This window comes from Trematomus bernacchii, unplaced genomic scaffold (assembly GCF_902827165.1).
Source record: "Trematomus bernacchii unplaced genomic scaffold, fTreBer1.1, whole genome shotgun sequence".
NCBI classification, from domain to species: Eukaryota; Metazoa; Chordata; class Actinopteri; order Perciformes; family Nototheniidae; genus Trematomus; species Trematomus bernacchii.
The window spans coordinates 1,984,248-2,010,642 of NW_022987656.1; the positions used below are offsets into that span (position 1 = coordinate 1,984,248).

At 41.7% G+C, this 26,395-nt stretch overlaps 1 protein-coding gene across 3 annotated transcripts in view; it reads right to left on the reverse strand.

Annotated features, from left to right (window-relative positions):
• Window positions 1-613: 613 nt before the first annotated feature.
• Window positions 614-26,395, reverse strand: part of sobpa (sine oculis binding protein homolog (Drosophila) a) — a 41,340-nt gene continuing 15,558 nt past the window's right edge. The window contains exons 4-9 of one of the 3 annotated variants that reach the window (XM_034135142.1): window positions 25,690-25,926; window positions 22,116-22,267; window positions 20,448-20,471; window positions 11,103-11,198; window positions 4,427-6,467; window positions 614-2,016 (exon numbers count right to left, since the gene is read on the reverse strand). In XM_034135142.1, coding sequence (XP_033991033.1) covers window positions 4,428-6,467; window positions 11,103-11,198; window positions 20,448-20,471; window positions 22,116-22,267; window positions 25,690-25,926 — 2,549 coding nt within the window. In that variant the 3' untranslated portion in view covers window positions 614-2,016; window position 4,427. The remainder of the gene's footprint in view (window positions 2,017-4,426; window positions 6,468-11,102; window positions 11,199-20,447; window positions 20,472-22,115; window positions 22,268-25,689; window positions 25,927-26,395) is intronic. The other 2 variants (XM_034135143.1, XM_034135144.1) reach the window with 2 other exon arrangements.

A 26,395-nucleotide genomic window follows, 5' to 3' on the forward strand; every position in this document is an offset into this window, starting at 1 on the left:
AATGTACCTCCTACATAAGGGTGTAAACTCAATGCTCATTTTTAGTTTGATGTCCCAGCTCACCGTCTTAAACTGCAGTGTAAGTGGATCAGATCAAACTGAACGTTGACAGTTGTATTTCATTCACTTAAAGGGGACATATCACGCTCATTTTTATGTTTATGGGTTTTGACTAGAACATGTTTACAAGCTTTAATGTTCAAAAACCCGTTATTTATCTCATTCTGCTTTCCTGAATATATGTTTATTCAACCTCTCCCTCAAATGCTCCGTTTTAGCACCTGTCTCTTTAAGACCTGGAAAAGCCTGGTCTGCTGTGATTGGCCGGCAAGAAAGATATATTGAATCTTTGCAAAGGCAGTTCTGATGCCTTGAGAGGAGATGCTCAGATAGGGGGCATTATACTTTGTTAAATCCCATGTTTTATGACCTTGACGGAAAACTGTCCTAATGTATGTTCACAAGCACACAAAAAAGTGACTTTTTTTATGATATGTCCCCTTTAAATTGCACAAAGACATACATAGAGCATGCTAAGGAAAACATTGGCTTTACAATTGGCTTAAAACTAAAGATAATTGGCAAAAATTAAGAAACTTGGCAGGATTGATGGACAAGCAAGAAGCAATATTTTAAATATCTCTCAAATATTTAAAACATAACATTTGTCTTGAGTGTGTTTATTGTAGAAAAGAACGTGTGGTGTTACTTTAAGTCCCACAATAATTATTTATGAAAGAGCTGGCTTTCCTCTGCCCCCTCTAAATTCAGTGCAGTCAGTTTCAAACTAGCCCATTACAGGAACATCACTGGTAATGTATTATAAAAAAGATGAAGTACTAGCCTGCGGTAGCAAGTAGCCACTGCAGGTTGGCAGAGTTTTTATATTGCCATGCAATCCAGGTTCTTTTTCGAGGCGCATTAAGCCTTGAAACGTTCTAAAAACAGCAGGGGGGCCCATTACGGTTACTGGTATGGCGTACTGTTTAAGCACTCAGGCGAGATTCCAAATGGCGTGAAAATGTCAATGGTAGGAATGCTTTTCATGGCAACTGTGTATCATTCTTTTGTTACAACATACAGTACTGTATATGTCAATTAAGTGGAGTTTAATACCAAACAAACTGATGCTACAGGACATGTCAGAGATTGTATGATTCTGCCCACACACCATTCCTTGCTGGTGAAGGTTAATCATTTATCTTCCAGTTTGCTCATTCAGTAGGAATAATTATCCACAAAATTGGTGATTTAATGTCCAAGGACACTTTTTAAGCCTTCTGATTGAAACATCTCTTTTAATTGTCCTTCAGTCACATCCTATTAACCGTGTTCATGTTTCGCCCCTCAAAATCACCCAGAACACTTTGACAAGTACATTTTTGCATTTTTCTGTTATTTCTGCCATCTCTATGGCTCTATAATCTACACTTTGTAAATCAGTATATACCTTAGTGACAGAGAGAAAAAACAAACACTTACTGGATCAGAGATTTACTTGTGGTGTGGCACCATGTTGGACAAAATGGTAGAATTTCATTAAAATAAGGTAGTCACTCTTTGGGGCTCCTTCATTAATCCCTCTGGTGTGTTCTGTAGTTATAGACAATGTGAAGAGCTCTTGCTTTGATGGTGACGCTGGATTAGGTGTAAGGGGCAGTGTGGGCTGAGAGCCTCTAAATAAGGAGAGAAGCAGTGGGGTGAAGTCCTCTTGTTGCAGTATTATACTGTCTGCAGTACAAAGTCTGTAGTTCATTCCATCAGAGCGTCTGTCACACGGACCAAATGAGTCCAGAGCGCTCTGCTGTGATACTCATCAACATGTTTGGTTGGACTCTCATCAGTCGTCGAAGGCGATTTGTGGTGCTGGTAGACTGGGCGATGAGCGAGGACGAGAAAAAAGTGTATGTGTGTGCATGTACATGTGCGGTAGTGTCGCTGGGAGGGGTGGGGTTTGGAGGTGGGGGGTGGACAAGTGAGTGTCGTTGATGGCACTGTGGTCCTCAGAGCGTCCATCTGTGAAACACAGTGGGAGGAGAGTTAGACTGAGTCACCCCACAAGGCTGGTTTTTCTTAAGTCGGTGCATGTGTCCAAGCACATTGCTCTTGAATGCAATTTTGTTTAATTAACAACTTGAGGAGTGTATCATAAAATGTGTACTGTATTGAATAAGTCCCTTGACATGATAGATGTGCTAATCCCATACTGAAGTTCATATAAGCAACACAAAGAAAAAACAAAAATATAATTTTTCTATAAAATGGGAATAACACTCCTGTACAACTTAACTGCAATTGCAATTATGTTTCAAGGGAAACACGCAAAACTACTTGTTTTTCTTTACACGATAAAACAACTTGGTTAGGTTTAGTATAACATCACAGTTTGGCTTCAAATTAGTCTGTTTGATACATCATTTTTAAGAGGCCCTATTATGCTTTTTTGGGTTTTCCCTTTCTTGTAGTGTGTTATATAGGTTTTGGTCGGCAAAAGCTAAAATCCTAAATTCTCTCCAGAGGGAGTTTCTCTCCAACACAATCCCACCACTGCCTGAATCACCTCCATCTAATTTGTTTACTTCCGTAACATAGTGACATCACTATGTAACACTCGCACTTCTGTTGGCTAGCCTTCCAAAAATGTTTACGTGATGGGCTAAGGGGCGGGACATCTCTAAGCAGTTGACCAATCACAACAGAGCCAGCTAACCAATCAGAGCAGACTGCGCTCTGGTTTCAGACAGAGGGTGAAAAGAGGTGCTGCAGCACAGGCAGTATGAGAAAAATAAAGAGCTCTTTGAACATTAAAGCATGGAGACATGTCACAGGAGAGACACTAAATACTGATATGAACTTGAAAATTAGCATAATAAGTCCTCTGTAAGTACAGACGTAAATTAAAATAAGTAAACTTGGACTTAGGGTTTACTGGGGACACAAACATGGTCCTTTTGGGGGAGGGTCCTCTGTTTTATCAATCAACCCATGCTCTGCAGACTTTGATAAGAAATGTATTTCTGATGTGTCAAATACACATTGGTGAAAAAATGTGTTTCCTTTGAGAAAAGAGAAAAGAGCATGTACAATAACAACACAAAATCAGTTAAAAAGTGGAAAAAGCAAATATTCAGAAGGGCTTCCTAATGTTCTGTTTATTCTCTACAGTGCGTGCAATCAGTATCAGCCTGAGGGCACTTTGGGGCAAATAAAGAATTGAATATTCAGCACGTGCTCTGGTGCCATACATTTGACATAGTGTTTTAGATCATTCATAACGACTGCCTTATATGGCAGAAGAGTGAATAAGGTGAGATAGAGCATATCTTTTTGCATTCGTTAATATCACTTATCAAATGTTGTGTATCTTCAGTTACCTGAAGGTCATGTTACATTTTTCTCAGCTGCTGGTTTGGTTTTAGCAGTACTTACTGTGCATGGAGCTTGATTTCCGTCTTTTGTCGTTATTAATTACTCTAATTCAGAGCGCTCGCCTCATGTTACCCTAACTTCAATTGCTCTTCAATTGCTCTTGGATACAATCTCATTTAATTACCAACTCGAGGAGTGCATCATTAAATGGTGCATTAACGTGTTGAATAAATCCTGTTTCATGATAGACTTCCCTATATTCTGAGGCTCATAATAATAATAATAATAATAATAATAATAACTTAAATGTATATAGCGCCTTTCAGGGGACCCGGGTCGCTTTACAGAAAAAACAGGAGTAAAACTCTGCCAGTAAAAGTAAAGCAACAAATAAAATGGGAGCACCTCTTTTCACCCTCTGTCTGAAACCACAGCCCAGTCTGCTCTGATTGGTTAGCTGGCCGATTAAGTACAATGTGTTGGAGCGCTAGCTAATAGAAGTGCAAATGTTACGTAGTGATGTCACTATGTTCTGGAAGTAAACAAAGGAGTCCAATGGAGGCGTTTCAGGCAGGGGGGGGGAGTGTGTGGGAGAGAAACGCAACTTTAGGATTTTAGCCTTTGCAGACCATTTTCATGCATAAAAACCTATATAACACACTACAGGAAAGGGAAAACCCGAAAAACATAATAGGGCTTATTTAATTTCTAAAAGTTTATTTATTATTGCATATGTAATATGTTGATTTAGTGTGGGCTTCTAGTCATGTTCCCTACTGGACCTTGAGCCTTTTATTCCCTGCAATGTAAGTGATATTGAACTACATCAGATGGTAAGACTGACATCAATAGTAAACAAATTGTTAAAGAACATTTTGGAACTCAATGAGACCATTTTCTTCAAAGACACACGCTGGGGAGACATTTGAAACAACAAATTGTCTGATTATTTAAAGGGTACCCCACTGTGAATTCCAAAATGTCAATGAATAATTTTTGACAACACACCGCACAATTACATAAGATTGTTTGTGGAAGCACAGTGGAGTGAACCCACCTCATTTGTTTTGATTGCGGATTCGCAGACACCTCCTCTTTAGCGGCGGCTCCAGCTCGGGGCTCCCGTCCACTGATAAAGGGGCACTGATGGAGCAGGACAGGATGGCCGTCTTGTCAGCGCCGGGCTTTGGCACAGGCTGGATGACCACACAGCCTCCGGTGGACAGCAGCGGCAGGGAGTAGGCATGCTCACCCTCCTCTGCGTTGGAGTCAGGATCCGGCTTACCCTCCACTGTGTCCGCCATCTCGTCTTGCAATAAGCCCCGCTTCCCCGGCTCCCAATCTCCAACTCCAACCGAGCAATTGTTCTCTTTTAGTGCCTCATGCTCTAGGTCACCGTTGGCTGGCTGTGCCTCCCCTTCTCCTGCAACACTGTCTCGCTCAGGGTAAGACTCGAAGGCAGGAGGGAGAAGCGGATGCCACCCCGAACCATTGACTATGACATTACACAGGGCAGCAGGGTTAGTTTGGAGGTGGGGCGGGGTTTGGGATTGGGTCCGTGCTGTGCTTGGCAAGGATGGTGGGGTATGGTTAGAGATACAGGGATTTAGCTGGCTCACTGGTGGGTCATCATGGCAAGAAGGGCTGCTATAGCTGGAGGGAGGACCTGATGATTCCAGTGTGTTTGGTTGTGTGGCCCCTTCTAGCTCCGTAGCACTGAGGAAGCTCTGTGAGAGGGCCCCTTCTCCCCCGTCACAACTCCCCTTCCCTTCCCAACTTAGCCCAGCAGCTGGTGGAGATCTTGAATCAGTCTCTGCCTCTACTTTGACCTGGACCCCTGGTAGCATCCTCTGAATGACCTGCTGTTGGCAAGTCCTCTGGCCCACAGTTAGATCAATCACCCCGTCCATGGGTCCGGAGCAGCTGGTTGGACACAGGTTGCCCGAATTGTCCTCTGCCTTCACAGTCAAGTCCACCATCCCTGTCCTGCTCCTCTCCGAGTGTGCAGGAGAGAGACGCTCTAGAACTGATGGCTCTACTTTCTGCTCCCCTCTGTGCCCTCCAGAGGAACCTGGAGAGTGGGGCCCCGAAGCTGAACATTCGGATGACTCTGGAGCACTGCGGAAGGGGCCACTCCTCTCCGAGTTGTCCCAAGAAGCCTGAGGGTTGTAGGGAATAGGGATTGGAATAGGGATTGGGACTGGTAAGGGTACAATGACAGGGTAGGGGATCAAGAGAGTTGCCGGGGGTACTAATGGGGACAAAGATGGCATGCCATAGTTCATCATTGGGGGCATAGGAATGCGTCCATTGGGCATCATATTGACTGGGGGAAAATGGGGGAGGCCTGGCATGGAGAAACCGGGGTAGGGTGGCATCATACCAGGGTTGGGGTTAGATGAGGGGTAAACATGTGGAGACATCTGAGGCCTGTGCATGGGGCTCGATGCTGGACCCATGGTCCTCGGATGTGGACCAATACCAGGGATCATAGGGTTTGACAGGGGGCTATGGGGCCCACCTGGGTGGGCAGAGGGCCGAAGATATGGTGAACGCATCTGCTGCATCATTTGATGCTCCATGAACAGGGGCAGGGGCATGGGTCCTCGTGGTGTCATCACCATTGGAGGGCTACCAGGAGGAACCCCGACAGGGGGGTGCAAAGTGGGAACAGGCGGAGGGTGGAGCGTGTGGCCCTCGTGGAGTCTGGGTGTGGGGATCTTGGACAAGGACGATGGGGAGTAGACAGCTGCAGAGTCTGAGGGGGAGGTGGCAGAAGAAGTGGAAGGGGCCATTGCAGAGGTTGTTGATGGCCCCCCTGGCGAGGGAGCTTTACGCCGGAGGTCCGTTAACGGCGTTCCCCAAGATTCAGGAGTGAGCAGCTGAACCCCCCCGCCGCACTCCATCTTACCCTCACCTCCTCCCCCGTGTCCTGGGTTACAGAACCCTCCCGGCAGCGCAGCCTGGGTCTCCTTGTAGAAAATGTCCATCTTATATTGGTTCAGGCATTTGGCACTGCAGAACTGCAGCCTCCGCTCACCAGCACCAAAATCCAGGTACTCCTTAGTGTGGCGGATATGTTTGCACCAGTCACACACCTGTAGCAGAAAACACACACAGGACACACACTGCATCAGCACCTGTCGCTCTGCAAACAAAATACTTCTAATTTGTTTGTGATTAAATACAATTTAATCTCCTCTGAATTACAATGGTAAGCAAATGCTTAGCCTCCAAACCATCTGCAGATTACAAAAATATAAAATACTTTTTAACAAAACTAATGCTGTTTCAAAATACTTAGAATTTACAGTATGTCAAGAGCAAACACGTGTGGGTGTGTGTTTGTACATTTCTAAAAAATGTTCCTTACAGAGAGCTAAATGTGCACAAAGCCATTCTGCTGCTAAGTGGTATTAAAGTGACTTTGTGTTTATCTTCCTGTCTTAACAAGGAATTCCCATTTACGCCTTATGTTGGCAATAAAAGCACTTCCAGTCTCATTTAACCACAACCCAAGCACAACAAGACAAAGACATTTCAAAAAGTGAAAAGTCTGTAAGTGTATGGTATTGTGTTGTTGGTTAGCAATGTAACATTCTTTTAAATCAAGTATAGTCTCAAAAAACCAGAATGCAATGCAGCCATCTTTTTGTAATCTCGTCATACATGTACTTAGAAGCTGTGTTAGAAAATGCACAAGATAATTTGTTTGCCTGCATAAAAAACAAGTCTGGACAACAGTTTAACACCTAACAATATAACATTATGCAACACAATATCACAATGTATTCCTCAACAAATGAAACTGTCTTTTTTTACACTTCTCAAACTTTTTCTGCATCTACATTCCTGACAATTGTGTGATTAAAAGCTTATGAATGCCTTCATTTTCACTGCTCATCCAGCATAAAAGTAACTGGTTCTTCTTGGAAAATGTTACTGTACGTTATACTAATAAAGTTCTGTAGCAGCGTGTTATTTCTTAAACTATACCCAATAAGTCACATTCATGATTTCAAAACAGGATCATAAATTCAGTATCAAACTAAATCTCTCATCTTACGTTGTGATTTAAGGCAGAATCTCTTCTGTATGCAGAGAGCAAACAAGAGGAGGCTAAATTAAAAAGTTGTCTTTCTGGTAGTGGCAAAGATCCCAAAACATCCGGCTGCACTGTTTCATCACCGTTATACACCTTTGCAGCACAAAAAATGCACATTTTCCCTCGGGAGGCAAATGAATGTGACCCTGGTAGAGCAGATAAGAGTGGGCGAGCCCCGAACACGGCGTTACTCGTCAGGCCACACACAGCTCACTCTGTCAGCTCTAGGAGGAGTGGCAGGTCCTCGCCGGAGATAATTAAGGCATTAATCAGTTGTCAGACCCCTCAACGACATCCATCTATCACAGGGACCCTTAAGCCCCCCTGCTGAATCTTAATAAGTTGCAACCGGAAGGTGGATAAACTCCTTTTTTGCACGCTGCATAGCAACATTGGTTAATTTGGCAGGATCCTGTCTGGCAGCAGCTGAAAGACAGTGGACTCACATGCGCTGTTCGGGCAGATGCACTGTAACACTGGCCAGGATTTCAAAGGCATACATAGCATGCTGTCCTGCAGCTGCTACGCATGTAAAACATCAGGTTCCTTGCATATATTATGTGTTAAAAATCTGATTGTCGGCTGGATTTAATCAGCTCTAAAAGTTAGTAAAAAGAGTGCTGCATTTGTTATAAGCCATTATGCAGTGTCACTCAGGACGGATAAATTGCACAAATGCAATAGATTCTGACAGATGAAGGGAGCTCAGGGCAAGCAGCTGGAGAACATAAGGAATCAAAGCGACAACACATCAGAGACTGGACTACATAGCAACTGCTCAAACAGCATGCTCCAGCATCTCTTCTACACGTTTTAACTGCCCATTTAGTACTGGCTAATTCAATGAGCCATGACTGAGTAAAAGTCAAAAAGGGGCTCTCGCATGTTGAGTTTGGCCCAGGATATTTTCAATAATAAATGTGCTGAAATGTTCCCTCGACTCAGAAAGACAGATGGAGAGCACTTAACGACTTTCTGCACCGCAAGTGAAATTTCACTGCGCATTACGCTAATGGAGTTGTGCTTTCGCTCATGCGCTCTCTCCATCCACCACTACACAGATGTTTGCAGTCGAATGTAATTACGGTCATTTATTTTGATCGTGGCCAACGAAGCGGCATCGACGTTGCAGTTTAACCGTTTGCATTACAGCAATTATCGTGCTTGCAAACAAGTGCAACCACCAATCGTTTTTCTTCCTCTTCTCAAAGGGCGAGTGACGACGCCGGTGACATTTAAGTTAATGCAACAGCTAGTTTTATTGTGGGTTTGAATAAACAATTAAGGTAAGATGATGATCCGAGACATTTTAGGGGTTAATGGATTGGATGAAAGAGTCTTAAATTGAATGAGCAGGTTCTAGACCAACAGGTTGCAGATGAGGATGAAAAAGTTTCCGGCAGTGAAGATGTGCAGATGTTAAAGAGATTGCAGAGGATGTGGACGATTTAGATAATGAAGAGGAAGAAGAGGAGGCGGTTGCTGAGGGTTAAGAGGCTGGAGGGTTTCAGGCGGCACAGAGATTGTAAGGTTTCCCCAAGAGTGCCTGAAGTGGTTTTATATGTAGAATGAAGAGGTTTAAGCAGCAGAGGTGCATAAAGGGAAAGGCTTGTATATCCCCCCCTCCCTATTAAGGTTGATATGTGATTCTTTTGACCCTTCTCAGATTGCTGCTATAATCACATAACACAGGGATTAAACCCCAGGAAAATGAAGCAGGTGCTTTGAGTGAGCCAGTCGCTTCTTTTTCAGTCAAATTGTCTCACACTCCAAAGAATCTGTGGCAAAGTATCCACTCTTGACAATTCTAGTCCGTCAATGATGGCAAACGGTAACACAGGGTTTGTGGATTGAGTCCAAACAAAACTAGATTATGTTGCGAGAGGCTGCCATCTTAAAGCACCTGGTCCATTGGAAAAAAAACTGAATAAAGCTTCCACTTACACAAGAAAATTAAAGTTTGGCAGAGCTTAACAGACCATCTGCAACATGTGGACTTACTATGATTAGCCAAGATATCAGTTTGCATTGTCCTCATTTATTGGAATATCTATCATGGTGGTTATAATTACCTGGCTTACAAAAAGGGGAAACATATCTGGTTTTCCAGTGTTTTTTTTAAATTGGCTACACTACCTGATGTCTTCATTAAAACCTGAGTGGAGCATGAAAAGTTTAAACTGCAGATAAAAGCCAAAGAAGAAGAAAGCTGCACTCCGTGTTAGGCCGTTCTTAACCCAGGCAGCCATCACCATCGGTCATTATACTGTAGATGTGACATACAAAGGCCATTCTCACTCTGCCAAGTCAAGTTCTATCGCGCTATATTTAAACAGCACACACTCACGCACGCAACGTGAGCAAAATATCTCCCCTGTAAGAAAGATAAGCAGACAGTGGATTGTGTTTGAATGTCACTGCAGCCGACTGAGACTAAATATTTCTGTTAGCGTGTGGCTGCCGTGTACATGTTTGCTTTTACATGTGGGACATCTTTACCCAAAGCAAACGTTTGACATTTTGGAAAATATGGAAATTCCTTTTCTTGTAGACCCTTTCTGTAGATGAGAAGATCAATAGCACTCTAAATATCTATATATGAGGCTACGGCCTATGTTAGTTTGTTTTTAGCATATTAGCATTAAGACTGAAAAGAGTTAGCCTGTCCAGATATGATAAAATCTGCTTACAAGCGCCTGCAAAGCTCACTTGCCGTTTGTCTGGCAATCAGAATCAGTTAGTTACATTTATTTGTCTGGTACCATACACAAAAAACAACAAAACAAGGATATAAGCTACTTTAGATTTTGCTACTAGTTTATTTCTTTCTAAAGTCGCTGGCTTGCTGTTTCCCGCCATTTTGAGTCTTTGTTTAGTCAAGCTAACCTACTGCTGTCTGAAGCTTAATATTCAACTTACGTTTAGGTTACATATACAAGCGCTATTTATCTTCTCATCTGACTTTGAGCAACAGGAAATAATCGCAATTCCTAAGATGTCTTTGGGTCTTTTTCTGTAGATCTTGACACTATTTGTCAGATGTGATAACCCCATTATTTTCAGAGTCTGATACCGGAAAACACAAAACAATGCTAAAAGATAAAAGTCTATTATATAATCATATATAATCATGAATCATCCATTGGATCTACATTTGAAGCACATGTTAGTGGTATAATGTTCCATTGAATTTCCGTTGTGATGAAGGGTTCACCAACTTTTCTTTTTTTGTGCAATCTATGTAAAATATTACATTGCTCAAAAATACCGAAATAAATTGCATATAAATTAATTAAGATTCCTTGTATGATAACTACTAATTCCCAACACAAGTCACTGAATACAATGTATAATGAAAATGAGCAAAACAAATGATTACATATGAAAAAGGTTCAACTTAAATGTGTGCAAACTTTATGTAAAACATGAGTTGTGTACTGTGTGTTAATTCTTGGTCTGACTTGAATCTGATGGTCTACTTTTACAGATGTGCCTAAGATCTATTAACATGTCAGGAAGAAATTAGTTGAAACTGATACACTTTTAACAAAGAACAACATCAAAACATATTTGTGCAGTAGCCATCAAGCTTAAACTCTATCTGGTGTTAAATGTTTATGGTCCTTACAAGCACATCGCTGTTTGTCTTGAAGACAAGCCTGGGCGTGTCCTGAGTAAAGCTGTGCTGGGGTAATTTCCCACCGAGGCCATCGTCGTCTCTTGCCTGGGGGGGAAGAAATAATGGCTGCTTTTTACGAATGGACAAAATAAACAGGTGAACAGAGGCAACAAGGAAACTCAGAAATGGAAAACAACAGTGAGAAAGATGAACAGAAATGGTGACTTTAAAATGGTTGAGCAGTCATTGGTTTGTGGTCAAACCAATCAACAGGGTTCTCTGAAACAAAAATGTGTGTGTGTGTGTGTGTGTGTGTGTGTGTGTGTGTGTGTGTGAAGGTTGAGGAGTGTGCAAGACATTTAGTTTTTACATTCAAATTGCTGCCTACTTTCACAGCTGTGTGTGTTCATTGAAACAGATTTATTTCAGATTAAAATGGAAAATTAAACACATTTAAAATAAAAAATAAAAACTTAGTGATCACGCTACACTAAGCGAACTACTCTTCAGTAATGCTTGTTTACGTGTCTTGTATTTCCCCCAAAAACTCAATTGGAAGTTAGATCCATATTTAAATGTCCTGCAAACCAACAGCTACACTTTTCTAAGATAATGTGATTTTTTTCTCACATGTTTGAAAGTGGAATACGTCGTTTGTGTGAGACATTTCCAATATATCATATTCGGATAACAGTTCAGAGGCTCCCTCCAACTCTGTGCTTCTAATAAATACCATAGACTGTATATGTAAAAGTAAATATGGTCTAAAAGCCATGAATGAATGTGAGATTGTACTGAAGTGTAGTTGTTTACACCCAGCTTTACCTTCTGTTACACGTCAAAATGTATTTGAAAAAGGTAGAAAAGAGCAAAGTAAAAGTTAAACATACTTCTCTTCGTCATACACTTCCATCATAATGTTCTACACCCTTTAAACCCTTTTTAACTTCTAACATTTGAATAAGCACCCACAAAAGTTACAAAGTTACAATGTGTCTGACTCAGTTCAATAGTCAGTACTTATCTGGTTGGTTTGGATGAATGTAACATTGTTGTAAAAAAATAGCACACTGTGGTCAACTAAAATTGCCAAATGTTTTTGGGCATGTTAGGGGTGAACAGGGGAGTATTTGGTGGGAGTGGGAGAGAAACTCCCTCTGGAGGGAACTTTGGAATTTCAGCCTTTGCAGACCATTTGCATGCACACAAACCTATATAACATACTACAGGAAAGGGAAACCCCCCAAAAGCATAATAGGGCCTCTTTAATACATTTTTGTTGAAATAAAAGTTGTAGCTTAACTAAGATCATGTTTATTTTGCTTAAACAGTAGGTGTTGCTGGTTTAATTTCCCATGCTCTCATAATAGAATACTAAACTCTAAACATTCAAACAATCTGAAAAGGAGCCACCTTCTCCTGCACTGTGAGTCATTCATTACGCACAGTGTGAAAACTGTTATGCCAGGTGTGAGCAAGGAAGTTATTGGAGAAGCTTTGTCTGGCTCTACGCCAAATCACTCCATTGTGTTCCATTGAATGAAACACACAACAAATACCTCGGTGTGAGGTGATTGGTTCATACTTGATGGCCACGGGGCACTGAGGAACAGCTATTAGAAATTAACATCAATTTGACATGTTCATCGTGCTGTTTGCAGCCCAGAGCTGACACTTCATACTGAGCTCATGCCACTGACAGGTGAGTCTCTTTGAGTCTTTCTTTCTTATAATATTCACTATCAATTGCTCGCTGCAACCTTTCACTTGTAATTTGCCCTCAAGCTCTGCTCAATTCTCGATACCACCAAAAGACGATATAGTCTACATTTCTTTGTCCAACGACTGATTAAGTTAGCCTCTGCTTCCATCTGCTTCCCTCTGCTTCCCTCACCTCCAGCTAGGGTGTCCCATTCCAAGCATGGCATAAATCAAATGTGGAGATTCACACATGAACATCACTGACATTTAAAATTGAACTTGTTTTTTTTTACTTTGTCACAAAAAAGGTAGAACATTACCGTAGATTATGAGGTCATGTTATCTAAAAGCTGTCTAAATGAACAGTTGGTTTAGGCTGACCTATTTCAGCTATTGTCTTTCACCCTCACACACACACAAACACATACACACCATGTCTCCTCAGTTTGAGCACTCAAAGACAGGTAAACGCACATAAACATACATGAATCTGGGCATGGATTTGCGGACACACACACAAAGATGCACCATTGTGCTATTATTCTGTCTCCAGTTTGTGCTCTGACCCTCTGGCCCTGCGCCAGTTCATTTGCATATTGTACTAATGAGGTGTTGGCACTGTGAACGAGGCGTGAGGCACACAGGGAGCCACACACAGATAAAGGATATGGGAAATACAGACCGACCGACCGACCGCCAGACAGACAGACAGACAGACAGACAGACAGACAGACAGGAAATTCCGTTTTAAAGTAGTTTTTTTTCTCGACATAACATTTCCTCTGAGATTCCTTATATGAACGTCAGAGCGGGGCACCGTCCGGAGTCCGCCTCACTCCCCTCTGGCGGCTCCCCCGTCCTGAGGGGACGTCACACCAGCTGCCACCGCTCCAGCTTCCATCTGGGCACGGATACATGTCCAGGTGTGTGTGCCCGTCACCTGCCAAAAGAGTTGCGTTTCCCAAAGAAAGACGCTCGTAGGCAGGCTTTCAAAATCCAAAGACAAACCCAGCCGAGCACAGCAGAGCTCAGCCCAGATCCTGAAACCAAGGTGCAGACCTGGCACTACGTGTATGACAGGCGAGAAAACAACAACAACCTTACTAAAAAGGACAAATGTGTCTCTACTTCCCATGTCTAAAAGCCATTACAAAATCAATTTGATTTTGGTTAAAGAAACAGTTACAATGCACTGCGTAGATGTTCACACATGCACAGGAAGATTACTAAGGCACGATCTATGAGTTGTTTGCACAGAAAAAACTGTGCTGTACTACGATAAATATATGTATGACTTTTTCTTTGTAAAACTGGTCAAATCAGACTACTAAATATGTTTTTGGTGTAGCAAAGGTTTTTTTCAATATAAGCCACAATGAAATATCGTCATCTTGGCATACTTTAGATTGCAAAGAGAATGTTAAGTAATTTGAGGCGGCTCTCAATCAAAACAATAACAAAAGACGGAGTTTGGTTGTTGCTCCATCATTCGGTCCGTTTCTCTCAGTTAGAGTTTATTCAATGTTTATGGTTCAGGAGGGTTTAATCAGTAGATGTCTCCCCTCCAAAAAAAAACAGATGCATTAAACTGGTCAAGACACTGATTAAATTAGATTCACTTTAAAAGTGGTTGTTTCTCCGTTTTCTGTGGGTCTGCTGCAGGTCAATGACTAACATTTGATCAGTTTGTTTCTCTGATCACTTTAGATCCAGATGCTGGATGACTCCTTCAAGCGGCTTAAACTTTTTGGGGTTTTCCCTTTCCTGGAGTGTTTTATATAGGTTTTTGTGCATGTAAATGGTCTGCAAAGGCTAAAATCCCTGTGTTCCCTCCAGAGGGAGTTCCTCTCCCAAAACTGGCAACCACTGAAGCATGTACAACGGGGATATGAATTTATACAGGCGGCCAAATGAAAATGATCTGGGTTGGAAAATGGGTGAAAGCATTTGGGATAGTGTAAATACACAACCCATACATAATTTTCTTTAGAATTTAAAATCCAGAAATGTTACATATTCTATTATAAAAATGAAAACACACCACCTGCAAATTCAAATACGAGATGTTAGTTTTTCCTGCACTTTTTGCCTTATTCTAGTTTATGACACCTATACGTTTAAGAAAAGACAAAGGAATGTGTTCATGTGCTTGGCTCCACTTTAACAATCTCTACGCCTAGTTATCCGGGGTAACTTTCTCTCTTTATTTGCGCTGGATGGCTGGCAGCTATGAGATAATCACCTTCCTCTCTGTGCCCTGAAGCTGTGTCAGGCAGGCCTCAAGGCTGCTTCGCCTGAGCGGCAATATGCAGACACATTTCTTCACGCACACACAATTTTCCACGAGCACATTCACACAAATACAAGACACAGTTACATACACATGCTCAGAGTCTTCTCTCTTATTCATTTTGCGTGCGTGCCCTCCTTGGGAGATGCAAAGTAAATTGTGGAGCGTTCAGGAGCAGGGAGGCAACCACGGGGCTGTGTGTGGAGGAGGTGAGTGTGTGTTTGTGTGTGTGTGGAAGAGGTGATGTGACATTTCTGGGCTGACATGAAGCGGCACTCTGCCCCCTCGCGCCTGGAGGGAGCTCCCGGGGAAAGACACTGATGGAGGTCTGGGGTCTCCTGGGGGGAATTTCATGATGTGAACAAAAAGCCCTGCGCTGCGGCAAAAAACGACAGAAGCTAGCTGCTTTATGCTCTGCTGAACCGCGTGGAAGCAGTGGAGTGTATATTTTCATGATGTAGAAAGATATAAGGATGATATCTAAAATAGTAACATATTTTGGGATGTTTTTAAATCAAGAAAATATGATAAATCACCCTGCAGATGACACATGATGAGCCACTGTTAACTCCATCAGTATTCAGAACCAGTTCCTCCTCTAGCCGCTTTTCAACCACAACATACCAGCCTACAATCAACCAGTTTTTTTTTCCTGAGGAATTCAAGCCCGAAAACTCCTGAACGCAAACCAAACTGCAGAGAAAAGCAGATTGTCGGAGCTATTGCAACAGAAACAGGCAACATTTCATCATGTTTCTGTCACAGCAACAGCAGCATTTAAAATCCGATCCTAAATGATATGTGGACGTCCCTGCGGAGTATGAGGCCGTAGCAAAGCATCCTCGCTCTAACCTACACCCTTTTTTTTTTGCTGCTGAGCGCCACACTCACAGAGGGTAATTAATCACCGCTAATTGCCTAACTTAATCTTGGCACTGTGTCCAATGAGCAAGCATGTTTATCGGTGTATGTGTGGGCGTCAGATAGCGGGAGAAACCGTACGACTGCGTGTAAAAGCGTGACAGTTGAACAGCTTCTGCCTACAGCTGAAAAGCAAAACTCCACCCTACATTTAATTCCTTTAATCCGCAAAAATGTCAAATATCGCGCTGTTGTACGTGTCAATTCTCACTTAAAATGTCACTGTTGGTGTCATTCCAACTCAAACTGGGATTTGCAGCGCATACAAACCTGCAAAATAAGTTGAATCTCATTGCAAAAACTTGCAAAAGAGTGATGTGTCGTTATCGATAGTGGACAGTCAATAAGTAAATAAAAGTGAGCAGGCAGAGCGCTGTGACAGACAGAATAATTATGTAGTGTGAGCAGCGTGGAAGCAGCACCTTCCATACAAACTAATCCAAGAGCTTAAGGCTCACAGTAAACACGCACATAAGTGATTATCCTTGTTAAACTATCAATCATCTTTCGCCACACACAAACACACTCGCTATAATAAAGAGTTATGCAGCAGGGATGTGAGAAAGTAGCAACCAGAGTCACCCTAGGAGGGGATTGGGTTTCATGGATGAGGCAGCTGAAGATATTTCATGCAACTTAATGCCAGAGCCGTCCCCCCCCCCCCCCCCTCCTCCTCCTCTTCCCCCACGTCTCTTCTCCACAGCACACACAGACATGAGATACTTCTCTTCAGCCATGACAATATTTTTTTTTTACAGTTGGAAAAAAAGACAGAAAGCCTGCAGGCCGTGTTGTTGTGGCCAACCTTGTGGGTGCATGAGAAAAGAAACATGTGGGTATCACTTACACAAATGGCCCGCATGAATGTGCCCGAGCCAGACAAAATATAGAATCTGAGCCTCTGTGGCAGCGCAGGCCTTTCCTGTGTTTGTGATGTTTGAGCATTCTGCTGATGACGGGTGAAGGAAACATCCAACATGGCGGACTGGCTTCTAACAGCAATGTGTGTTAATGAAATGACTCCTTTAATGTATGTGTGGGTGATGTCCTCTGAATCTGTGCTAAACTGTAGTTGCCCTTTTCTGTACTGCTGATGTGTAGATCAAGTAATGGTCCATGAATGAAACTCATGGGCTGTTCTAGGGGTGGGCCAGCAGGGGGGTTATTTTTTAATAATGTAATTTAATACAATTGTAACTTATTAATTTTTTGACTTTATACTGAAGTAAAATGTGACCAGTAAAATTGGTCTAGAACCCCCTCTAAAAACGTAAAGCTGTCACAGGACACATTTATCAATACCATTAAATATGACAGCATTAATGTCTCAATTTTTAGGCCAAAAGGTTAAAATCAATAAGGTCAATTTCCTGCCTAATGTTTAAAACCGCAATTGAATCTCTTAATCTGACACTGAAATAACTGAAAAATGAAAAATACTCACTTACCTTGAAATTTGAGTTAACAGATAATATATAACTAGGGCTCAAAAATGATCAAAGCCCGTTTCCACAATTTTGAGATTATTTTCAATAATTATGAAAATTAATGTAATAATTTACTTTTATCATTATAAAATATGTATGTTTTCTATGGCAGAAATGGGCTTATATATAATATGTACCTAATTATCAAGAGGCTGCAAATCATTCTAATGATTCTAATCATTCATTCCAAGTTTCAAATAATGAAATGTTTTTCTCAGGTAAAATCTTCAAGGCCGTTCCGAACAGTTGTTTTTTTTAACACTGACTTATGGCGCATTTCCACTGCAGGGCCTTGCACGGCTTAGTACGGTATAGTTAGGCCTTGGTAGGCCAGGGCCAGGCTCACTTTATGCTGCGTTTCCATTACAGTTTAGTAGCTGGCACAGTAACTATAGTAACGCAGTGTAGGCGGAGCCGTGACGTCATCTTCAATGCGAAACACAAAACCAACATCAGCCGTTAGCTGTTAGCACTCAAGCTCACAGCTCCTCATATCTGTTCAGAAACTAGACAAAAGTTAAACAAGTACAAACCACAGACTGCCTGTGTCATGGCGAATACAGTCGCCGGTTTATTTATGTCTCTGTAGGCCGTTGTTGTGAGTGTGGACGGTCGGAGTATATACAACGTTAGCTTAGCCGATCTCCATTTAGAAAACACGCATTTTAATAGGTTTTCCGCCTGCCGTCTGTCTGCAGACTTGTCAAAGCATTAATTCATGGTTTTTACTAACCGGTATCAGTATGTTGTTACTTCGGCATCATTTTGAAACATGTATTACAATTAAATCACGGTCAAATATGTTCATTTTGTTGTAGTTGTAGCCCCCTTGCCAGCGATTCTCTCACTAGTTTAGCATATTCAGCCTGGTTGTTGGCCCGGAAAGAACCTGGATTTTGGAGGGCCAGAAAAACTGTGAAACAGTACCCGTTAGCCGGAACTACCCCCAGTGGAAACGCAACAAAAAAACGGGCCGGGTTTGGTAGGGCACGCTTAAACCGTGCTACGCACTGCAGTGGAAATGCGCCATTACATTCTTTGTTAGTTTTAAGTGGAGCACTTCATCTACTATAATTGCATAACGCACTGTTACTGTAATGAACAAAGTGGGTTTAAAGTACCATGACTGATTGCTAATTTATGAAAATTAAACACTAAGAACCAGCATATTTTTTGTATCTTTGGACTAACTTTTTTGCTGGAACACCATCAAAAATAGTGTGATGGCATGCTATCTATCGAACCTCATAAGGAACAATTTCCTCTACTACAGATATGATCTAACCTGTCTCTTTGAAATTCAGACTTTTATTCAACTATAACTTGCACAAAGAGCTGTCTCCGCAGTGAGAGGACATCCTTTGAAAGGACTGTCTGAGGCTGATTAAGGGGAGAGCAACTTGAAAGAGCGTTGTTGCATCTTTGTACTTTTTACATCTTTAAACCTTAGTCAGTGTATTCCCTTCAGTAGTTTTAGTACCAACAGACAGGAGTATCAGCAGTAAGCTAACTAATGTACTGTGGTGGATGTTGGCAGAACCACAATGTATTATTTCCACCTCCACATATTATTTTAAGGTGAAGTGTACGCTTTTCAAAATAAATAATTAGTTGTATCCATAGTGAGACAGCTGAACTGTCTGTGATTCCAAGATGAAGTGAGGAACGGTTATTTACCGTTGTTTACCAAAGGTGATTATCAGAGCACTTTACATTTACAAGTCATCTCTCACCTATTCACAACCCATTCATTCAGAGGTAAGGGGCTACCATATAAGGTGCCACCTATTTAAGTAAGCTAACATTCACACATCGTTTGCCACCCACCAGGAGCAACTTGGGTTAAGTAGCATGCCCAAGGATACATCGACGTGTTGACTGCAGCGCCCGGGATCTAACCCACAAACTGCCGATGGAAAAACGACAGCACTATCTCACCGCCTAACCTCTCAGAACTAACTCACTGTAAGACACTAAAGTAACACAAAAGGACAAACAAACTGACTGATCGAGTCAGCGGTAGACCAGCAACTCCCATGTTCTTTGAGGTACTGTATAATTAGTGTTTTTGTCAATGGAGTCTTGCGGCTTTGAAGAAAGCACAGATAACGACTTCAGTTTCCTGTTGGAAATGGCTGTCTGGCAGCAAGGTAAGGCGCTGAAAATATTCTTGATATAGCAAACTGGTATTTTTCTTTTTTTAGATGGGTCTTTCTCTCTAGTGTCTTTAATACGTTTTACTGTTGGCCCCAATTCACAGCAGTTTATTTCTTAGCTTCTTGCTGATACTTATGTGGCCTGCTGACCATTACTGACTGTAGATAATACACTTACTATGGGTAAGCACCTCATATAAACCCACTTTAAAAAATCTAAATCTCCTTTTAACAACCTCCGTGATAGATAGATCTCAGATTGATATGGAGCTGCCTTGTCAACTTTGTTGCGTGTCAAGTAGCATAGACTTTTTTTTCAGACCTTCTCTGAAGCTCAGAAAGAAAAAGTGTAATTCAAAAGCAGCGTTTTGATCCGATATGAAGCTCTAATAGCTCCTGCAACTGTCACACGTTCTCCCGTGAGGTTTCCACATGTCAGACTCTTCTTGTCATCACCACGACAAGACAGATCATTTGTCATCACTTCAACATTTAGTGCAATGAAAACTACAGACTTTTCTATCAAAGTAAATGGGCTAAAATGTTAAGGTAGAAAATGAAAAACACATAGTATGAGCGACAGTACAGTAGACGCAAGGCTCAGCTTGATTCTCATGCTTTGGGGAAAAGTGTCAGAAAAGAAAAAGAAATAGGATTTTACTAACTGAAATGAACAAAAAAACTCTAAGTGCACCCCTACTTATTCCTGCTCCAGTGCAGTGCTTAAAAAGTGATTATGTTTAGATGAATAACTGACTTGAGGACAGACAAGCAGGAGAGTAAAACACGTCATACTCACAGCGTAATTCCTTATATATCCCAGCTTTGGTACAAGAAAGAAAGGAGATTGTTTAACTACAGTCATTGGGCGGGAAAATGAGAACACAATAACAGCTTTAAATGTTCCCTTTTGCTTGTTACACACCATGGTGACCAAGTCATTTAGCAGTCATCGGCCCGAAAATGTTTTTGTTGTAAAATCCGTGGTTCATTCTCAGTGGTTTCTTGGTATTTATTATGTATCATGCATTTTGTATTCAAGCCAAACCTGAAATAGTAATGACAGGGTTTTTAAGTTAAAATGACCTTTTGAAGTGTTGACTCGGAATTAAGGAGGCAATTTTCTCTTGCTCTAATAAAGTGCCCACACATTTTTGTAGGCCAACCTGAAGTTAGCATCGCCCTGGTTCTCCTAACTAGAAGCCAATGGGATTTTCCATCAGATTTGTGAGTATTGCAGAAAATGACCTATGTGTCAAACCAAGTTTTATGACACTTTACTGTATATTTTTTGTTCAGATTTCATAATCATTTATATGATTTTTGAATGGGTAAATGCATTTATCTAAAGTAGACAGTTACAATTTGACTATAAACACAATACATTACAGTCACATGTCGCTTCTGTTTGACGTAATGTATAGCAGTCTCTCTTGTTAACAAGGCTTTTTTTTTTTTACACGTAAAAGCTTAGACAAACTCATTGACAAGAGAACTAGCTAATTTCTGTGTTTTAGGACATATTTCTGCAATTTCATAGCGATAAACTAATTGAACATCCAGTTTTTATGTCCCAACAGAACCTAATAGACATTTTATTTAAATGTTTTATGTGTAAAATAAATGTACAGTTTTTTGTTTGTAAATACTGTTAGCATCTCAGCTAGTACAACCATAGCATCACGTTAGCTAACCGTCAGGCGTACATTTTCATTAGAGGGGGGAAGCACTTGTCTGTTGCTCTACATTTGAAAATAATACGTACAATTGTTGCTCTCCCTCACAAAAAGATTACAATTAATATAGAAGTTATAACAAAGTAGTTCTGACACCAAGTTTGCAAAGTAAAATAAAGAGTGTTACTGGCTGGTAGAATGCAATGTATACACCCTGTGTTATGTTATTGTGTTCAGTACGACCATGAGTAACCTACAACAACCTGTCATATTTCAGACCCAAATTATTTTAGCTAACCAACTTCACACTGACTTCAACTTAATTGGTGTATAAACTGTGTATAAAAACGTTTAGCTCAATCGGGGTGCAGTGCATCTGTAAAGAATGCTTTACATTACTGTTTGTTTAGTGTTGTGAGCTTTAGCTTTACTACCAGACGTGATGCTAAGCTATGCTAAATACCTCCCGCCTTAAGCTGCCTACTTGACACACAGACATGACAATGGTATCTATCTTTTCATTAAAGTCGGGAAAGTAAAGCTAGTTAGTGTACTTCCCAAACTGTCAAACTATTCCTTTATCATCATGTCCGATTCATGCTGTTCTCAACCATCGTCAACTACAATTATATGTGGAGGTATTTCATGTTTGCCGTGTGAGTGATTGGATCCATTCGGGACTCAGTGATGATGACCACATGTACTTGCCAGGAGATTTGTGACATACTATCTGCAAAGCCTATAAGAGAAGTTGTAAGTGTTCCAGTGCTGGTTAAAGGAAGGAAATGTACCTTGTTTCTCTTGAAATAGGCTCTACGGCAGGCAGCAAAGCACTTCTCGCTGCAGAAACTTTTCAGCTCACTCCCCATGCTCAGAGAGTAGCGCTTGACGCCGACCTTCTGGCACCAGGCGCACAGGATCTGCATGTTGGATGCATCTTCATCTAGAAACAAACAAACAATGGTAAAAGTGAGTAAGGATAGATATTTTATTTGTATTTACTCCAAACATTCTCTTGCACTATTTTATCTGTTTTATTTGTTCTGTGTCCTATATATATTCATGTTGCACTGTTGTAGGAGCCTGTGACTTAAGTTTTTCATTGCCATATCTACACTGTAGCTAATGTGCACGTGACAATAAAGCCTTGAATCTCTTGAATATGGCCTTATGTTAAGTATTCCTTTTTGATTTAAGTGCAAGTCCATTGCAGAGAATGTCCACAGATATGCAACAACTGAATGTATTAAACACAAGGACGGCAGGGCTTGTGTTTAATACATTTAGACGCTCACGCTCAAGGCACAAAAATACTGTGGGATTCATGAGCTGGGGAATTTGGAAGATGCCTTTTTGTGGCTCTTCTATGGCGGCAATAAAGTTGAAGTGGACACAATGAAGAACTTGGGTGACGCTAAAGATCAGCAGGTCTAGTCTGTGATGTGTGTTCTGAGTGGGTGTGATTTATTAATTATCAACGATGAGGGCCCTTCGAGAGTAGAGAAAACGAAAAAAAACGAGGGGGGCTGTGTGTATATATATATATATACTGAAAATATTTTTTTAATAGTAGTTTGTGGTGTTAGTGGGTGTGTATTTGTATTTGTATGGGGATTTTTACAGCAGGGCCCTGGCAGTTAAAGTAGACTGCAATATATTATCAATAAAAAGAATAACATATTTTTTCAGTTTATAAACAGTATGCTAGTCAGTACATTTATTTCTCAGATATTGGTGGTTTGCCCGAATTCATGACCTGTGTGGAAGTGTGCCCGCAAAGAAGGCGTTCTAAATTTGATTTAAAGGTCAAAAACATCTCCTCTGACTTTAGATTTATGGTTAGCCCCAACACATTTCTGAATAAATCTTTAGTTGACCTCAACACATCTCTCGTTTCAACGGAATTCATTTGGTGCATAAAAAAGTTTTTGGGAGAACAACACAATATAATCTATTGAAAGCTGCAGTAATGGCTTGAAACCTAGTTCCCCGTTTGATTTAGAGGCCGGTGCAGTGCTGCCGTGTGGTCAGTGTGGGCAACAAATTATTTTAACAGAGCCTCAGTGACAGTGAAATGCCTCCTCTGTGGTAAACTGTGACTGCCGGTGATGAGCTGCGGGCTTTTAGTGCCGTCGCTGTTGCAATAAGAGAGATCCTCCGAGATTCCCTCCAGTATTTCCCAATTATCACATTATGACTATGCGAGTGTGAGGGCGAAGAAACGCAGGCCCATTAGTCTTTCCCCCCCGCTCACCTCCTTATCGCACGCTGGCCAGGATTTTCACCTCTTGTTGAGCTTAACGGATCTGCAGGGCCATCAGATTTTAAGTAAAGACTAACTCACAATTAGGGGAATAACTCCCAGAGGCCCTAAAGATAGCACCGTAGACCTAACATGCATATGTTATGTCTTTCCTCTCCTTCCTATAGTCTCCCTGCCTTTTGGAGTGTATCTGGATTGCTTCCTGAAAAACCTCCTGGGCTGACTGGGTGGGTGGATCGGGGTTTCTACATTTCTCAAAATATGTCGGTACCACAGCATGATGAACAGGATCGAAGGCCAACATCAAATCACAACATCTTCCATATTATCTCAACATTTTCATGCAAAGCGACATCTTGAGGTGGAGTTGTTTTTCGTCTTCCCACGACCTGGCATCTCGTAACAAGCTCAAAAACACTCACATCTGCATGAGCGGGGGAAAAGCCGGCAGTAATTATGCAGCCTCCGTGCTAAATGCCACCATCATCTGCGTACCTGCACCTCAAAAGGTCCTTTGTCGGATTTTTGCGGGGCACATGAATAATTCAGCATATGTCTGAGGGTGGAGAGGGGGGGTGAGTTGAAGGGGGTGGTGGCCGGGTGGCGAGTTGGTGCTGGGCTTTAAGTGGGACCGCACCATCTGCTTCCCCGCCTGGGCAGGGCCAGCGGGGACTCCTCTTGGGCGATGCCAAGGCGGTCGCTCCCTCCGCCGGGGCGTAGCAGCCTCCTGTGCCGCAGCAGACGCAGGGGATAATGAAGCCCTCTGTCTGGCCCAGGAACGAGGACGTTTCCTCAGAGAGTTGACGGGGTTATATTGACACTTGGGCAGGTGGAGGAAAACAAGGTGTACAGCAGGTAGCTAGCTCATTAGTCGCCAGTCCCTGCCTGGTTTGGAGGCTCTCAGGACGTCGCACAGACAGCAAGTTGATGCATAAACATTCATCTTTCTGCTAAGTGCTGAAGAATCACCAAGTAGGTTTTTACTGTCACTACAATGTATTCTGTGTGTAAAACAGCTGTGGGTGAGATATTTGCCAGTTCTTTGTATTCTGACCGGAGAAATTATTGTGGGTGCTTTGTGGTTGGGCTGAAATTAAACCTTGATCTTTTTAGAAATGTTAAATATAGCAATTTCAAAGCATTTTTGATGGTTTTTTCATGTTGGGCGACAGGTACAAACGCGCTTCAACAGCCCAAAACACTTCCATTAGGAGACACGCGCTGCACTTTTACAAACGATGCAATATAGCTCAGTTGGTAGAGCTGGCAGCCCATATACTGGGGTTTGGTCCCTGAGTGGCAGACCAAGGTACGAATCTGGCTCAGGACCATGTGCTGCATGTCATCCGTTCTGACCACTACAATACAGACACAAGTTGCCAAAAAAAAGGAAGCGTATAAAAAAAACACACATTTTCCAAAACCCATGCACCAACTTTACAACACAGCATTTAGAAAACATTCACCAACATGCGCAGCGTTTACTAAGTGCTGCATAAACGAAAATATGCAAACACAAAACGCTGCAAATAAAAAAACGATGCAAGAAGCTTAAAACCGAAAGGCAACAGGGACAACAAAAAAGTGACAAAGCTGGGACAGGAGTACTTTCGGGGATTATAAAGTTGGCAAACAATCACTGGAAACATACCTAAAATGTCAAATGTATTGGTTTATTTTAACAATGTGATTGCATAATTCCTTCTGATATTATTGCAGATCTGCTATAAGCTAGCAAGCTAACGTAGCTAAACTTGTCAATTTCTAATATTCTGACAAAACACTAATTCCAAAATATCAACAAGCGTCCCAACTGTGTCCCGTTACAGTTTTTAGCAGCAATTTTTTTATTTGCAGCATTTTGTGTTGGCAGTGTTGTTGTGAAGTTGGTAAATATGTTTCTTCATTTGTCATTTGTTTTGGCAGATGTATGTTTTTATATTTGCATACATTTTAAAAGTGCAGCGCGTTAATTCTAATGGAAGCGTTTATGGCCGGTGTAGCTCGTTTACCCTTGTCGACCAAGGTCGTTTTTAGTTGACAAGGAGTTATATGTACTACTTCTCAACCTCAATATCTTTCCAAGTGTCAGTACTCCTTACCTGAGGGAGGCTTGATCAGTGGCGGGGGGATCATGGGGACAATGATGGGCATGTTGCCATGTTCCTTGGTGCCGGGCATGTTGCCATGTTCCTTGGTGCCGGGCATGGAGGTGGAGGGGGTGGTGGAGGGCTCTGTGACTCCGTTCCTGGAGCCTGGCAGACAGTGGGAGCTGTTGGCTCCATCCGGAGAGCCTTCACCGCTCTCTGTTGAGGCTGGGATTTTTGGCAACAAGTTTTCTAGACAGGGGGAAATTAAGCAAAATAAAATAGCATTACTGAACAACTGATGAGATGCTGTGCAATAATCTGTAAATTGTGGAATAATGTAAAAGCCTAGTATGGCTTAATTTGACATAAAGGGTCATTTTTGTACACATAGCTGAGGCACAAGTGATAAAGCATGTTCAAACAAATGTATTTTAAAAGCCCTACAGAAAAATTGTGAGAAAAAAAAAGCAACAATGAAGGGTAAAGACTAACTCGTTAATTGACAGTGGATAACATGACCAAATACAATGTGAAATGGGTCACTCATTTGGACAAGAAGGTCAAATATAGACGTTTCCTTAAACTTGGGTTCTGATTAGGGCTGTTAACGCATTAACGCTCAAGATTATTCTGTAAACCTCAACACGTTGAAATGAATAACATTACTAAGTTTGACCACAACTGCTTCCAGTAGTCCCAGTGTGGATGTTTACCTCGT